Source organism: Convolutriloba macropyga, chromosome 11, assembly GCF_964194025.1.
Source record: "Convolutriloba macropyga chromosome 11, txConMacr16.3, whole genome shotgun sequence".
In the NCBI taxonomy this organism is placed as follows: domain Eukaryota; kingdom Metazoa; phylum Xenacoelomorpha; order Acoela; family Convolutidae; genus Convolutriloba; species Convolutriloba macropyga.
This window is the reverse complement of record NC_134478.1, coordinates 25,219,894-25,235,676: the sequence shown is the minus strand read 5'-3', so window position 1 is coordinate 25,235,676 and position 15,783 is coordinate 25,219,894. Positions and strand designations below refer to the sequence as shown.

At 36.6% G+C, this 15,783-nt stretch overlaps 1 protein-coding gene across 2 annotated transcripts in view; it reads left to right on the top strand.

Moving 5' to 3' along the window:
* LOC142349617 (uncharacterized) overlaps positions 1–15,783 on the top strand; it is a 49,732-nt gene that overhangs the window by 21,351 nt on the left and 12,598 nt on the right. Inside the window, exons 6-14 of one of the 2 annotated variants that reach the window (XM_075401302.1) lie at positions 1,368–1,472; positions 1,920–2,013; positions 3,718–3,837; positions 9,632–11,308; positions 12,261–12,416; positions 13,171–13,530; positions 13,830–14,324; positions 14,485–14,890; positions 15,247–15,403. In XM_075401302.1, the coding sequence (XP_075257417.1) occupies positions 1,368–1,472; positions 1,920–2,013; positions 3,718–3,837; positions 9,632–11,308; positions 12,261–12,416; positions 13,171–13,530; positions 13,830–14,324; positions 14,485–14,890; positions 15,247–15,403 (3,570 nt within the window). Of the gene's footprint in view, positions 1–1,367; positions 1,473–1,919; positions 2,014–3,717; positions 3,838–7,982; positions 8,181–9,631; positions 11,309–12,260; positions 12,417–13,170; positions 13,531–13,829; positions 14,325–14,484; positions 14,891–15,246; positions 15,404–15,783 lie in introns of those variants that run through there. The other variant, XM_075401303.1, reaches the window with a different exon arrangement.

Sequence of the window (15,783 nt, the reverse complement as noted above, 5' to 3'; positions counted from 1 at the left end):
TGTCCTAAAAACCACTACAAATGATTTTTCGATGCGCAGGGGAACTTTTTTAAAGCACCAAATGATCAAGCATGGTGGCCGCCGTATTGGCCGACAGGGCGTTTAGCCGACAATCAAAAAATGAGAAATTTAACCGACAATTTAAGTAAAATGAGCAATAAAACTTATTCGGAAGCTGTGATTGGCCAATTTAAAACACTATTTCATAAGCGGACAAATATACCGCAGTTTTTACATCATCTAGTGTAACGAAGGTCTATCCGTGGTCGGACCGTATTTTACCGCATCTGGCCAGCGGCCCGTGGGACTTGATATGAATCTATCACAACCGAACTACTGATTTATGGACCAATTATGGACTTTTATTACCAATTATGATAAAACTGTCGGCTAAATTTCTCATTTTTTCCTTGTCGGCTAAACGCCTTGTCGGCCAATTTTCCTAGCACCATCAAGCATATGTTAGATTAAGCTTTGGTGGAAATTGCAGACGTATGAAAATATAGACATTTCAAGTTAGCTAATCAGAATCGCAGAAAGATGGGTGTTATTTCTGATTGGCTAATTGCTCAATAACTCACTCACCGCAATTTCTATGTACTTTTTACGCTTTACAAGTAACTCCAATTTAAACTGAAATCACGCCAGGCCGAAAAGAAATGTATATGCGTTTCGCGTGCGTGACAATCTCCGTTATATTCTGGCACATTTAAATCAAGTCCCACGAGCCGCTCTGGCATTGCCGTGGTCTGTGATGCATGGCCAAGTGCAATACAAATTTTATTTTTTAAAGAAAAATAGACTATATTGTCTGTTGGCTATATGAGCGCATAAATATACAATGCTGGCAATTTCTCGGCCAATGAGATTGATTCAAAGGAGCTAGGAAGCAGAGCCGAACGGGCGCAGAGCTGAATGAGAAAAAATAAGAATCAGAGCCGAATGCTCAAATTTGATTTGTCAAATAATATGATTGGTTTAATTTAAAGTGCAACAATGCTAAGAAATGTCAAATTAATCAGGTGTCGTCCCCTGATTATCTATAGTGTGCGGTCGGTTCGCGCTCCACTCGGCTTGTTCGTGGCCATAACCTCTCTGACGGGGGTTGCGACCATGGATAGACCTTCTTTACTCTATTTTGTATTTTTTTCTCAATAGATTGCCTAATAAGTAATGAGTTAAGATAACCAAGGAGAGCACGGGAAATATTCGGTTTTAAATCTCATTTTTTGGCATTCTGCTCCGCACCCGTTCGGCTCTACCGGCGTCCTCCGGTTTAAAAGTTTACGTTTTGACACGCCTACCATTTGACACGACACTGCTAGGTTCATATCGATGACCTCTAATTACAGTGTATTTGTTCAAGTTATGCTGGTCAGTACAGACAGACAGATGACCCTTCGTCCCCTTACGGTTGTCTCTACTGTGACAAGATGTTTTCACGTCTCAGTTACCTCAAAAGACATGAACAGGTTATATAATTATTCTAGTAATTAAAAATGTGCAATTGGCACAAATATCAAAATTTGGCCAAAATTATTTAAGACCGTAATGAAGCTATTGGTCGAACCGAACGGGCCAAAAATTGGCTTTGGTCATAAGGAAGGCGCGACCAAACTTATTCCAGACAGGATTGGGTCCCTTTTCTCGCCGGTCTGGACAATACCTGTTTTCTGCCGTGATCTCATATTGGGTAGTGATTGCTTTAACAGTGATCAATAGAAGTTTTTCTGATAGAGAAAAATGATAACAATTTGCTGCGTTTTTGTAACAACTTCCGGAACTTTTTTTTCACGTATATTTCCAAGATTTTGTCATTATATTGTACGGATAAACGGCATATGTCCAGTAAACTTGGGGGGGGGGGGGGTCCTACAGGACTGCTAGTGAGTTGCTTATGGCATGTGTGGTGTGTACAGGTGCACAGTGATGCTATGCCGTATCAATGTGACTACTGCCAGAGGTTCTTCAAACACAAGAGGAGCAGAGACAGACATGTCAGACTACACACTGGTTAGTCACCTCTTTATCATCTCTAGCTTTTTTGTAAATTTTATTGGTTAGAAAACGAAGTTCAATTAGCCCAATTATAGATTTAGGTTAATTGAAGGTATAAAGATTTGTAAAGAGAATAAAATGCTTCGCACCTCAGTCTAAGTTGGCCAGTTAGTAGTTATCATCACTTTTCATAATATATACTGATTACGGTTAGTAATCTTCAGCTTCCCTGAAATTTGGAGAATTGGGCGATTTCCAAGAGTGAAAAATTGAGGTTATTGAAATTTTCGAGAAAAAATAGTTTGGCAGTCGGTAAAATTTCTTGTGACCCAATTTCAGTTTTCATCAGAGCGTTCAAACTAAAAAGATTTGAAATTTAGTTCAATAAAATTCAACTTCGACGAAAAATTGGTCGAAAGATGTGACGTCATCTTATTCTATTTCTTTAGCCAAAATGCTTTTTCAACTTAAATGACATTTTAAAGTCTTAACTGAAAACTTTCATTTACGTTTTTCATAACTGCAAGCTGTTGCTTACATTTATGGTCTCCAAAAATTAATAAACTTTAAAACAACAAATGAAAAACAATTTTGTTTACAAATTCAACTTGTTCAAATTTTCCGCTATAGAGCTTCAAAAAAATAAAGCGCAAATACTCCCTAAAATTCGAGTCTTTTGAAGTTGTTGTAAAATGAAATTGTCAGTCATGGAACAAAATCTGTGTTGATTTCTTAACTAGCTTTGAACTCGGCTCTCCAATAACTAATTTAATTAATTTTTGTCAAGTTTTTCCAGTAAACCTTTGTTTGTGGAGCCGTTTGTTTGCACCAAGTTCAAAAAGTGGACCTTGTTATGACGTAAAGTCGGAGCGCCGTCGGGTCTGGGATGGATAAATCTGTAAAGTATGGGTTAATAAAATCCCCCTCAAGTTGTGATAATTTTCCCTAAAACTCTCTAAACTATCCCACAAAATCAATTTCATGGTAGTATTAAGTTGTTTTTAAAGATTGAATATCAGGTAATTAATAACACAAACTGCCCTGCCTCCAAATTTTATAGGCACTTATGTGAGCGTCCGTTCCTATTATTTACCCAATATTAGGCCCAATTTAGTGAATTTATTAACTTTTAACTGCTATTCAGTCTCTTAAATTATGGATTAAAGGGAACTTGGACCGCTGAAAGGTTTCCGCCCACTTGTGGGCTGTGTAAGGGGGGGGGGGTACAGGTTAAATAAGCCTTTTTAATCGCGTAGGAATTCTTGTCTATGTTACAACAACATTTTTCAAATGTGACTGACCTTTATAAAGTTTCTATGCTGCAGAATTTTTAAAAATTTTTGTCTCAGCCACGCCCCCCCCCCTCCACACACACACACACACACACACAAACACACACACGCACCCTTACCCCATAATTGCAAACAAAATTTGGCTTGTGTGGCCCAATAAGAGGTGGAAAGCGCTAATAAAAATTGACATTAGGTTTTGAATGGTTGTAAAATATATAAATTTTAAATTTATTTGACTGGTGTGAGGTATAATTCCCGTATACCTCACAGTCAAGTCTAATTGGTATGTCTCATTATCTTTCAAAAAGGTAACTTTGTAATTTATGTGAAGAGATACAATTGTAGTTTTGAAAGAGCGTGAAAAGATGTGAAATTTGATTAGGTTAGAAGTGATCAATACAACTATTATGATGAATGTTTGTTTCAGGTGATAAGAGATATGCATGCACAATATGCACAGCGTGTTTCTCCCGAAGTGATCATTTAAAAATACACCTCAAGACCCACAACTCCACCAAGCCATTCCAGTGTCTCATATGCAGTAGAGGTAGGTCTTTCATTATCCCTTTTCGTTATAGTTAGCCACATTTGAAGAATTCGTCAAAAAATATTGAATTCAGAATAAAGTAGCTTCAATCATAGTTAAGTTTGTCGCAAATCAGTGAATTTTCAACTGATACTTTCAGCAGCATAAAATCCACAATAAATGTTCTGATTGGAAGGAAAATAATTGTGACACCCTTGCATATGATAGCAAATAGTTTTATATTGTCCCAATGAGAGGGGAGGTTCATAAAAGAGAATCAATAGTAACCGAGAAAGTGACGAGTAACCAGACAAGGAGAAACTTGACTAAAGATTCATCAAGTGAATGATGAAAATTTTGTTACATTCGACGCGTCAAATTGGAGTTAACAAAGATAACCTCTGGAAAACTGGTTAAATGTATTTCGTTGGTATATTGAAAGTGGCCATATTCTTCACACGCATTAAGTATGGAAAATTAAGACAAATCGTACTTTAAATTTTATTGAATTTTCAAATATCCCCAATCCATTTGATAAAGTGAGGATGCAAAGATAGCAAAACCAAATTGCATATTCAATTGATTTGTTACTGTGAAATTTTATAGTACAAGGGCTATTGTAGAGTCTACACAATAAAACACATCGACAAAACACCTTATTTTAGAGAGAAAAAAAAACCCACGGAAAAAACCCCTCAAAAATAAACCCCCACTTGACTATTAAACAGCTGCGCATTTGAGCAGTTTTTGGCTTTCTTTCGAGAACCACTTTTAAATTTAAATATTTGAAGTGATATTTTCGTCGTTTGCGATAGTTTCATATCAAGTCCCACGGGGTCACCAAGGCCAGACCTGCTAAACACGCAGCTGTTTCACAGTCAATTGGAGCTTTATTTTCGTGGTGCTTTTTTTCCGTAAGAATTTTTCTGTGAAAAATTATGTTTGGTTTTATTTTCGTCATTTTTCCCGAAACGGGCTATTGTAAACGAAAATAGAAGCATTAACCGAATTTATTGGTTTATTTCTATACAGATGTGTATGATCTAATGCCTACAGATACTAGTTGCTGAAAAAGATCATTAGGAAAAGTAACAGCTAGAGAGACGTTACTAACGATTGTTGGGAACTAAGTTACAGGAAAATTACCTTTTTCAACAAATTTTTAAATAAAAAACAGCATCGTGTGCAATTGGATGTTTCCCTTGTAAGATTTTTTTGATGCTCAATTAAAAAAAATAATTATTTTGAAAAGTTGACAATTTTGTAGTAGACAGAAATTCAGCACAAAGAGAAACGATTACGTCAGTCATAAACTGTCTTAGGATGTCCAAGTAGAATTTCAGTTAAAATAGTAAGCACTTCTGGCAAGGGAGGCAAAAATTAGTTAACATAGATGTTCGGTTGATACTTTAGTTATCAGAATTTCATAAAATTTAAATGCAAAAAATTGAAATTTCGGACGTTTCTATAAACTAAAAATAATCATAAGCAATAGTGGAAAGCTGCTTAAATGGTTTAAATTATTGGCATGCAATTTTTTTTCGTAGAGGCCTCTTTAATCAATATTTTTTTTCATATGCGATATAAATTGAGTTAGATTGGATTAAGGACCGGATTTTGAAAAAATCCATTTTTCGTATTATTAAGATCGCTTGATACGCAGTAAATGGAAAGTAATGACAGAGTTTTTGACTGCTTTTTCTTGCGGGCCGTAGGACATAAAGCGAAAACACGATTAGACAAACACAAATTTTTTAGCGAATTGGTGAAAAAAATTGAACTAGTGTTTTGTAGATTTTATGCGAATACCAATTAAAACGCCTACACCTGGTACTCGAAAATCCATTTGGCGCTCTAAGCTACTCAAGTGTTCCTAGAAATTGTCTTTAGATGATAATAGCTTACAAAATCAGTGACAAAAAAAATTATTAATATGTGCAATATTTCGGTTTAGGTCCATTCAGCAAATATATCAACGTTTTTCGCGAATTTTTCTGTAGCTCTAAACTATTTAGAATAAATAGAATCAAGCTATGAAATTTTTTTGATGTGCTCTCCTCCCGTGTTTTTGCCCAAATTTCGGGGCATTGAGGGCTGTATAAATAATGTACTAGTTTGAACAGAAATACTACCTATTACGTGTACTTTGCTAAATCATTTATGTAAATACAATTGTAAGGGACACTTGAATAATTTAGAGCGTCAATCGAATTTTTGAGTACTGTCTTTAAGTGTTTTAATGGGTATTCGCCTTATGTCCACAAAAACTAGTTCAGAATATTTGCCTGATGGCTACAAAAATTTTGTTTGCCTAATAAAGTTTTCGTCTAATACCCCATCTCCATTTCTTGCATGTATAAAAATCTATTCTCAGACCGTTTTGTGATATGTCGATACTAAAAACTAGAAAATGATCCTGTTTTGGTAGAAGTCCCCTATGAGAATTTCGTTTAGCTTACCAAGGTCTATGCAGATTAGTGCGTAGGATATTGACAGTAAATTTAGAGATCAAAAGCAAGAATTGTACTCCTAATAATTAATGTAATACTTCGCTCACATTGGTAACATCGTTCAAAATAGATCAATTTTTAAGGGTTAAAAGTAAAACACCAATAAAAAAGATATAAATTTAAGTCAGAATTGAAAGTTGATAATCTTTTTTAGTGGCGGAACACATTTTTCGTTGACGTACAACTGTTTTTCGGAACGGTTTAAACCTTCAGTTACTCACCGCGGGCACAATATTTCCCAATTTAGAGAGTCGCACTTGCTGTACCAACAGTAAAATGCTGGGTCATTTGAAATACATGTGCAATGAGGGTGTAATTGAAGGTGAATTCGATCCTAACCTCTCGTTTACTCCTAGGGCAAATTTTTGTTTTAAATATTTGGAACATTTTAACGCTTGATTAATTGCCGTAGAAAAAATTTGTAGTTGTACTGTTCAAATATGACCAGGAATCTGTTGGCCATTTGTTTTTTGCAATCAAATAATTTTATGAGCTGACATAATCGATATTTGAGCCCTTTCGTTTATATTTCACCATTGAACTTTTTTGGGAAAAAACGTTTTTTGAAAAAACTTTTATAAAACGTCTATGCAATTTTTCAATCTAAGCACCAAAATTCACTTGACTTCTCTGCGTATTTTTTTGACATCTTCTAATTTTGACCGCACCTTTAAACCTTTAAGTTCAGGTCTGTCGTATTTTAATTGAGAAAGTTTCGCGATCTGGGTATCTGTCAAATTAACCGGTAAAGTTTAACTCGCTCGCAGAGAAATGCTTGATTCCTGATTGAACTCTCCCAGCTAGTGGGCAATTTGGCCGAGCGGAGTGGGGCTAATTCGGAACCCCTTGCGAGCTGTGGACTCTAAATCGGTGTCAACTGGAATTAATGCGGATCATATTTTGTGTCAGCAATCCTGATGGTTGTTTTGTGTGTAAACAAGGCTAAATATCAAGTAAACAAGTGTTTTGTTTTGGACTCCGCGGGTCGTCCTCTATTTTGGCCCCTTCCTTGGATTTTGGCCATCAGTGGCAGGAATCTTGGCTCGTTTGAGCCAGAGATTAGCATCTGAAACTAAGTCCAAATGTACGCCAGGGGTTGAAACCGATCCCTTTTTGTCATTTAGTACAGCGCTCAATTAGCATAATTGTACCCCTAAATAATCAATGTTATCGGATTAATTAAAAAGCGGTATGGCTCGGCAAACTTAACTTATCGGCATAAATTACCATAAAGTACTGAATTTCTTCATTCTCGGCGATTGTCTAAATCAATAAATGAATATTTCAAGCAATTTTTACATCAATAATTGTGCTTATATTCCAATGTTATGGTATAAAACTGCTCGAGTTCTACTTCGAGAAACAAAGCTGCTGTTCGGTGTAATACGTAATTAATGACGTTTTATGCTGATTGGTCGTTTATGCTAAACCGATGTCTAATCAAGACAAGGTGTACCAACACACATAGAGCTAGGTGATAAATTGCCCCTTGTGTTTTAGGGGTGATTGATAAGCAGGCTGCAGATTAACATAATCCTAATCGAATCTGGTTATAAATGTGATCTAATCTCCTTGGTGTTATTAACACCACTAGTTATAAAGTTATAAACAGTTTATTATAAATTAAACAGTCGTTGAAATAGCAAACCAGCACCTGAAAAATATCCAAACATGAAAAGTTGATAAAACTAATTCATAACAAATATTTGCTCTGATTTTGGACATAGAATTCTATTTATCAAACGTTGGTATAAATTATCAGTTATTTTCTTGAGATTCTCACAAAAAGTGTTGGTGGAAAATTATCTTGTTTTGTTGGAATTGACTTGCAAGTGAATCACATAAAATCATCCGGTAAGTGTTGTTTATTTCTGGTGAAATCATACATTTTTTTAAACAGGAAAGATAAAACTAAATATCTGATCAAAATGCCTTGAAAATCTTTCACATTGATACCCCTATATATCGTATCTTTTTGCATAATGATAATTATTGTCTGACTAACAATACGAATAAAAAAGTTATTGGGCACATAGCATTACTACGACTGCTCATGACTTAGTGTACACTTTCACTCATTATTTTGCGATTTGGACTTAAGCGGTGTTAAGATTTTAAACAAATTAATCCGTAACCACCCCTGTCCTACCCCAAAAACACTCGCAAAATTAGAAGTAATACTTTTTTACATTTGAGATAGTGGCTATTTTTTTTACATTTTTTCATGTGGCTTTTTTCCAACTGAACTGATGAATTCGACAAACTTTCAGCATGCGTGAATTCCAATAAAATATCTTAAAATTACATGATAAAAGTATGTTGTGTACATATCTATCTATCTATCTGTCTATATATATATTCATATATTATGTGTCTCTTCTCTTTCTCTAATGAGAATAAAGTAAAAAGATTTCACGCGGCGAAAGCCAACATAGAATACACGGAACACCCGCCGACCACTAAGCTGGTGTCCGCACGCCACGGGGATCACCCCCCAACTAGCATAACGCTCATAAAGCCAATCAAAAGTTCAAGTTGCTCTCAAAACTTAAAAATTATGAATTATTTGCTTGCTGTTGGATGTACTTATTTGTTTATGAAGACGAAATTTTTTTTACGCTTTAGTTAATTTAGGATAAGAAAATTAGGCTAGGAAAGATTTCGCGCAATTTGGGGCTCTGTTGCCTCCCGCGGTGTTAATTCTGACATAGAAAGTAGTCACTGCGACATAGTAGCTCCCATTTTTTCTACCATTTACAATCTGCCTGGAATTAATTGACCGATTGTCGTAACTAGCAGAAGTTATGAGAGCTTTATGTAACAGGTAACTCTCAAAATTATAACTTTGAATTTTTATGACAGTTATGGCAGTTATAGATCCATTGACTAAAAATTAGGTTTGCTTATAATCAAACTAAAGTGTTCTATAATGAATTTCGGCTCATTGAACTTTTTTCTGCCTTGCATGTTTGTATATGTTATGTTTAGAACCTATGTGGGGTACTGGTTCAGAAAGCAGAATACCACAAAACAGACTGTTTTTTTTCAAAATCCAGATATCATTTCCCTTTTTGGCAAATTGAAAAGTTTAAACAGTGCAGAGAATTTTTTCAGTCTATTAAATCAGCAAATATTTAGGAACAGTTAATTCATCATAGAAAAAATGGATTTTTGAAACAGCGTCTATTTATTTATGCAAGTCGATTATGCAAGTCGATATTTTTGTGTGCCGAGGAATTGCACATATGGGTCTTTGTGTGTGTTTGTGTGTTGTGTGGTGGTGAATTCGGCTGTTTGGGTTGTAGGCTACACGACCATGGCTGCGCTCACAGCACATACTCAGAGTCACCACAGGGGGGCCGCATGGCAACATGGCGACTTGCTGCGCTTCCCGCGGCCCCAACCCCCCTTCCTGCCCATGGGGGGCCTCCAACACAGTCTCCAACACAAACACCACCACCACAATCTCAACCCACAGCATTCAGCCACAGCGGCTATCTTAGCAGCTCAACAACAGCAACACAACCACGCAGCTTCTACTGCAGCTACTTTCGCAGCCGCGGCTGTCGCTGCCAGTAACAGTGGCAAGAATCCAGCAGTACCAAACGGTGCCAATAACACCACTACCAACTATCCTCACCCCACAAACTCAAACAACAATACCAATCGAACTATATTACAACCTAACAACAATGCAACTTCATTACAACTTGCTGGAATTCCTACTAGTAATGCGGCTTCCGCACCCAACGTAGGCCCCACTGTTTTTACCCCTGGATCCCATCCTAAAAACACGCTTCCAGCCGCCAACAGCTTGCTTCTCCCAAACAGTTTACAGCAAAACCCAGAGTTACAACAAAACTCTTCAATTTTGACAATCCCGGGAAGTATACCCAACCCCCAAGCAGGAAACTTTGCCCGCCCTGCAGCGACCCAACAACCATTTCTTGGACCGTACCCCAACGAGTTAACCAAAACCCTAGTTAATCCGATAAATCCATTGACTTGCTTTACCAGTAATAACCCAGGTTTCAATAACCCACATCTGGGGAGAAAGTTTTTGCCCACTGGACAAAACCCTCAATTTTTGTCCCATCTGCAGCAAAATTTACAAAATCAACAAAATCACCTGAATTTTCAGCGAGAAATTCAGAATCAATTACAAAATCGGCAACATCAAATTGGAAATAGTTTTTTAAGATCAGCTCTCGGAAATTTGAATCTTAATTTGAGCCAACAGCAGCTTATTAGTAATCATTTTGGAGCAAATCAGGCTTTAAATCAATTTAACCCTAGACATTTGAACCCATTGGCAACCTCAGCGCTATTGAGACAGAATTTGCCTACGAGTTCAATAAACCCTCACCCTCCTTCTACGAGCATTCAACCTTCAAACAACCCTGTTCCGAACACATCTTTTGGCCTTCAGACTTTACTTAACTCACAAAAATTTCAAAACTTATCGGCCATAACAGAAACCTCGGGTGATGGTAAAAACATATCTGAGAATGAGAAAAGCCATAATTCTGGTGCGATTGAAATTTCGGAAGAAAACGAGAAATCTGAATCAAATTCTCGCGATTCAAGTGTGTCCAAGAGCGCGATTCCGCCTTTAATATCACAAGTGGATTTGAAACGACGCGCTTCTTCACCTTTAAGCGGTTCAATTGTTGCTAAGCAACCAGCAATCAAAGTGGAATCTCCTGAATTATCACCCCAACGAGACCAGCCAGCTGAAATTAGCCGAATTGTTCAAAACATAGAACCAAACCCGAATTTGTTTTTACAGTCAGCAGGACCTGCAAACCCATTTTCAGCAGCGTTTGCCCAGAATTGTATTTTGCCAAGATTGGGAGCGCATTCGGGTCTGTTCAGACCAAATCCGAGCTATTTTGCCCGATTACCCAATCAGCTTTCACCCCCGAGTCAGATAGTTCCAACTTCGGTTTTGCCACGAATTCCTCAACTGCCAACTAGACCAGGTAGGAATTGTAGCCCCAGTGATTTGTTCTAAATTTATTAAAGCTATCATTTTTGAAGAGAATTTTTTATTTTTCCCTAACTTGGTGAAAAAGTTCTACTTATACTAAGTTCTAGGCGCTCCTCAGTTAACAGAATAAGAATTTGTTGGTTGAAATCGGGTTTCCAAATAAAGTCTCTTGGTTTTGAAAAAATAGAAAATACAACATTTTGTCCCCACCCTACGACTTTTTCCACCACATTTACATGCACCTGAAAAGATCACATCATATATGATGTTTATTAACTACTTTTTAATTGAGGTAGTTTTTAAATCGGGGATTTTCAATGAACGGCTTCTGAAATGATGATTTGCGGGTTGAAAGTAAAATGTTTGGCAGGTTTTGAAGAGCGTCATCTTAAGGAAGAATAGGGAAACAATTGAGGCGGTGAATTACAATCTGGATTGTTTAATTTTTATCTCTTGTGAAATCTGGGGAGGATCTTGTTTCATGGGGGCGCTTTGTGAATAAATTAAGATTAAAGTCTCCCTAGAACACTTGAGAATGTGAACAGGTTCTTGTTCACGCAATTCTTTTTTTATCTCCAAGACTTCATTAAAAACAACACAAATAAACAAGCCCGGCCCGTCTTTTCATGTTTGTGTAATTTACTCCATTCAGGTTTTACAAGGCTCAGTTTTTCCCAGTTTTTTGAGAAGTGTTTTCCCTGGTCTAATAAATTTTAACTAGTTTCAGGGCTCTGACTAATACAATTTTGATGAAAATGAAAATTCATAAAATTCTAACGTTAATTTTATGCTCATTGAAATAACCAGTTTTGTTACAAACAAATGATCAAAATGTTGAGGTCAGGGGTTCGAAACGAAGTCGGTACAATGAAGATTTCATATTACGACATTCAAGCAATAAGTCATTTACGGGCAAAAGTAGAAAAAATAAGTTCTATTTTCAGGGTTTCCAGGAATCGCAGCTCCTATTTCGCCAATTCAAAGTTCGCAGTATCAGAACAGCATCAGTGGTGGAATAAAAAGTCCAGTTACGACACAAAACATCAGAGACGATCAACCATCAAATCCATTGCCAGCTATTCCAGATCTAATTTCTCCCAGTTAGTGTTCCAATTTTTCTCATCAAGTTATTTCGGGGGGCAATTTTATCTGGCAAAAGTCTACTGTTATTTAAACGCGAAGAAAAACCCACGAAAAAACGCATTTAAGATAGGAAATAAAACCCTAAGGAGAAATACCCCCACGGAAGTAAACCCCAGTTTTAACTCGCGTAAGTCATCTTTTAAGCTACGCATGATTAAGTTGTTCACATTTCTCCAGTATTTAAAATTTTTTGGTATAACTAAAGCTACTTTTAAAATATTTTTCTGCCGAGTGACAATTCTGTTTAAACTTTATTCCTCCATTTATTAGCAAATATATGAGCCAGCTTTATCCATAGGAGCCCCAATTTGATTCCATAACCACAGTAGGGGTTAGCCCTATTAATTGCTGAGTCAGTAGTTAGTAATTGTACTAACTAGGTGCTAACTTTAACTCCTGCTGCTTTGAGTTCTCGAGTGGTTCGCTAATTTCCTTGAGTTTATTACTTTACAACACGCTTAAATTTTCTCTTCCGTAATTTTTCACTGCTATTTTCAAAATTTTAAAGAATAGTTGTCAAAAATCTGGAGCTGAAGCTTATCTAGTTCACAATTTGATTGAAGTAAGTAGATCAAAAAAGATAAGAGAAAATGATTTTATCAAAAAATTAAACAATAAAATAAGTCATCTATACTTTTGGCTCATTTTTTTCCACCTTGGTACAAAATTAATCACGAATTTGAACTTAATTATAAATTGTTCACTTTTCAGTTAGAGCTCCCTCGAAATCCACAGACTTACCTCTTCCTGCGTTAATTCCCACCTCACCCGCAACTTTAAACCCGTTTCTGACCCCTCGGATACCAGTCAGCCCAATTTCAACAGACTCGCCATCCTCATTTGGGACCAGCAACCCTAACAGACCTGCCAGTTTGCCTGTATTCACCTGCCCTTTGTGCCCTGCTGGACCTTCAACTCAGTTCAACAGACTGCAGGATATTCATAACCACTATTTGCAAGTGCACCAGAATAATAATAACAATCGATCGCAATCAGCAGCTAATGAGCTGTACAGCGAAAGGACTGCAGTCAACAAGAAACTCTTTCTTGATACAAATCCCACACACTCAGGTCAGCAGTAATGTATCTCAACTTCCTATGGAATTTACCACAACTTTTTCAAAAAATCACTCAAGTACTAAACAAATTGGAACGGAAAAACCTTTTAACAAACAATTATTTAGTACACTAAAAGCATTTTTGGCTCTCTTGAAGAATCACCGCCATTTAACTTAGACTGTTATTGGCAATAATATTTTCAACCAGCTTTGATCACTGTGTTAATTTATATAAAAATTTTAATTTTCAAAAAAGTTATCGTCAGATTTGAATTTATGTTGATACAATTAACAGTTTTTTTAATATTTCAGAAAGCATTTTGTCACAGTTAAGCGAAGAAGATGCAAAAAATTTCGAGCAACTGAAATTATCCCTACTGATTCCTGAATTAATTGACATAACACCAAGCGACAAAGACAACCTTCTGACCCCTGTCTCGTCGAATTCTAGCGGAGTGTCTGAAAATTCCGAACAAAATCCGGCCCACAGCATTGAAAATCCAAAAACGAGTTCAAAAACTGCAGAGAACCGTCCTAAAACAGATCGAAAAATGGACGAAGAAATCGCATGTGCTTTATGTGCGCAAATTTTTGCATCAGAAGAAGAGGTGAAACTTCATGTAGAAAAAGAGCATTCAGATCTGAACAACCAATCAGAGAGCGAGAAACTCTCACCAACCTCTAGCGACAGAAGTGAGAATCGCGACAAACATGAATCAAAAGATGTCAATGAGCTGAGGAAACGAAATATAGGCGCAGCTGGCGCGGGAAGTTTGACGTTTGCTGTTGACAACTTAATTCAAAAAGGTAACTTAACCTAAAGTTGTTTATTAAACTCTTGCCACAAGACTAAACTAACTGTTATATATTTTAACTTACATGTTTCCTCCTAATTAAAACAAAAATTAGTCTTTCAAATTAGCAATGGCTCAAAAATTTGCTAAAGTGTCATAAATTTCTTGTTTAGATCAAAAAAGGAAGAGGATTCTGTCTGAAAACGGCAGCAATAATACTAGTTCAAAAGACATCAAAATTTCAACTCAAACTTCGCATAGTTCCAATTCAACCCCAAATAATTCACCTGAAGCTTTGACCAACCCGTTTGTGAAGATAAATGAAAATTTGTCGGGCCAAACTACAAACCGCTGTGAATTCAGTTGTTCACATTGTGTGAAAACTTTCCCAACTTCTGAAGAACTTCAGGCGCATTTCAGTTCGCACATTGAAGACTTTTTGAAACATAGCCGGATTGGGTTTAATGGGTCGAATGGTATTGTTACGACTACATCGCCGAGTTCCACTTGTCCCGAGTGTGGAATCGTGTTGCCGGTTTCGGAGACAGCCAAGCAAATGCATTTGTTTTCTCATTTCAGGTAAAACTCTAAGCTCTTTAGCTCTGCCATTACGAAGGAACGTGACCCGCTCTTTCGGCCCCAATTATTTTAACCCCATATCATTTAACCCCGTTTGTTCACTTCACCCCTATCAATTCACCCCGATTAATTCTTCAAATAAACCATCTAATTGACTTTCAAAATTAGGGATATTTAGGGTTATGGTGGGGGTTTGCGGGGTTAACCTATTGCGGTGTGGAATGATAAAGTGTCAAAATAAATAAGAATAATTTTGGCATTTTTGAAGGAATTCCGTTATTGAAAGCGGGCTTCAAAGTTTGCTAACTTAAAACTCCAATTGCAAAAATTGCAAAAAATTTTATCGATCATTTCAGTGAGGTGCAGCCACAAGAATTTGCTTGTTTCCACTGCAAAGATGTCAAGTTCCCATCAATGGACAAACTGCATTCCCACTTGATGGAATTCCACTCTAAATGTCTCTTTAGATGTTCTCTTTGTGATGACACTTTCGACTCCAGAATATCTCTTCAGGTTCGTGTAAATTTATGCTACAAGTTTTCAGAATCATAATGACAACCTTTTACAAACGGATCAATTGCAATAAGTAATAATCATATCGCAAGATTTTGTGACACTTGCAGGAAATATCCAAATTCATGCAAAGTGATGTTTTCCCCTTTTGGGAGTCCTCATAAGGTTATTGTACCATTCTGTCGTGTTAATGGTAGATTATCAATAATTTGACTGTTTGTAACGAACTTCAGATAGCTTGTGATCAAATTATATAAAGACAAAAAGACAGATCACCTCAATTGATTCACAAAAAACATTAAAACTTAAAATTAATCGAAAAGTTTTGCCAAGTTAAAGTGGTTGCGGAAAAAGAACCCACGGAAAAAAACCCCACTTCA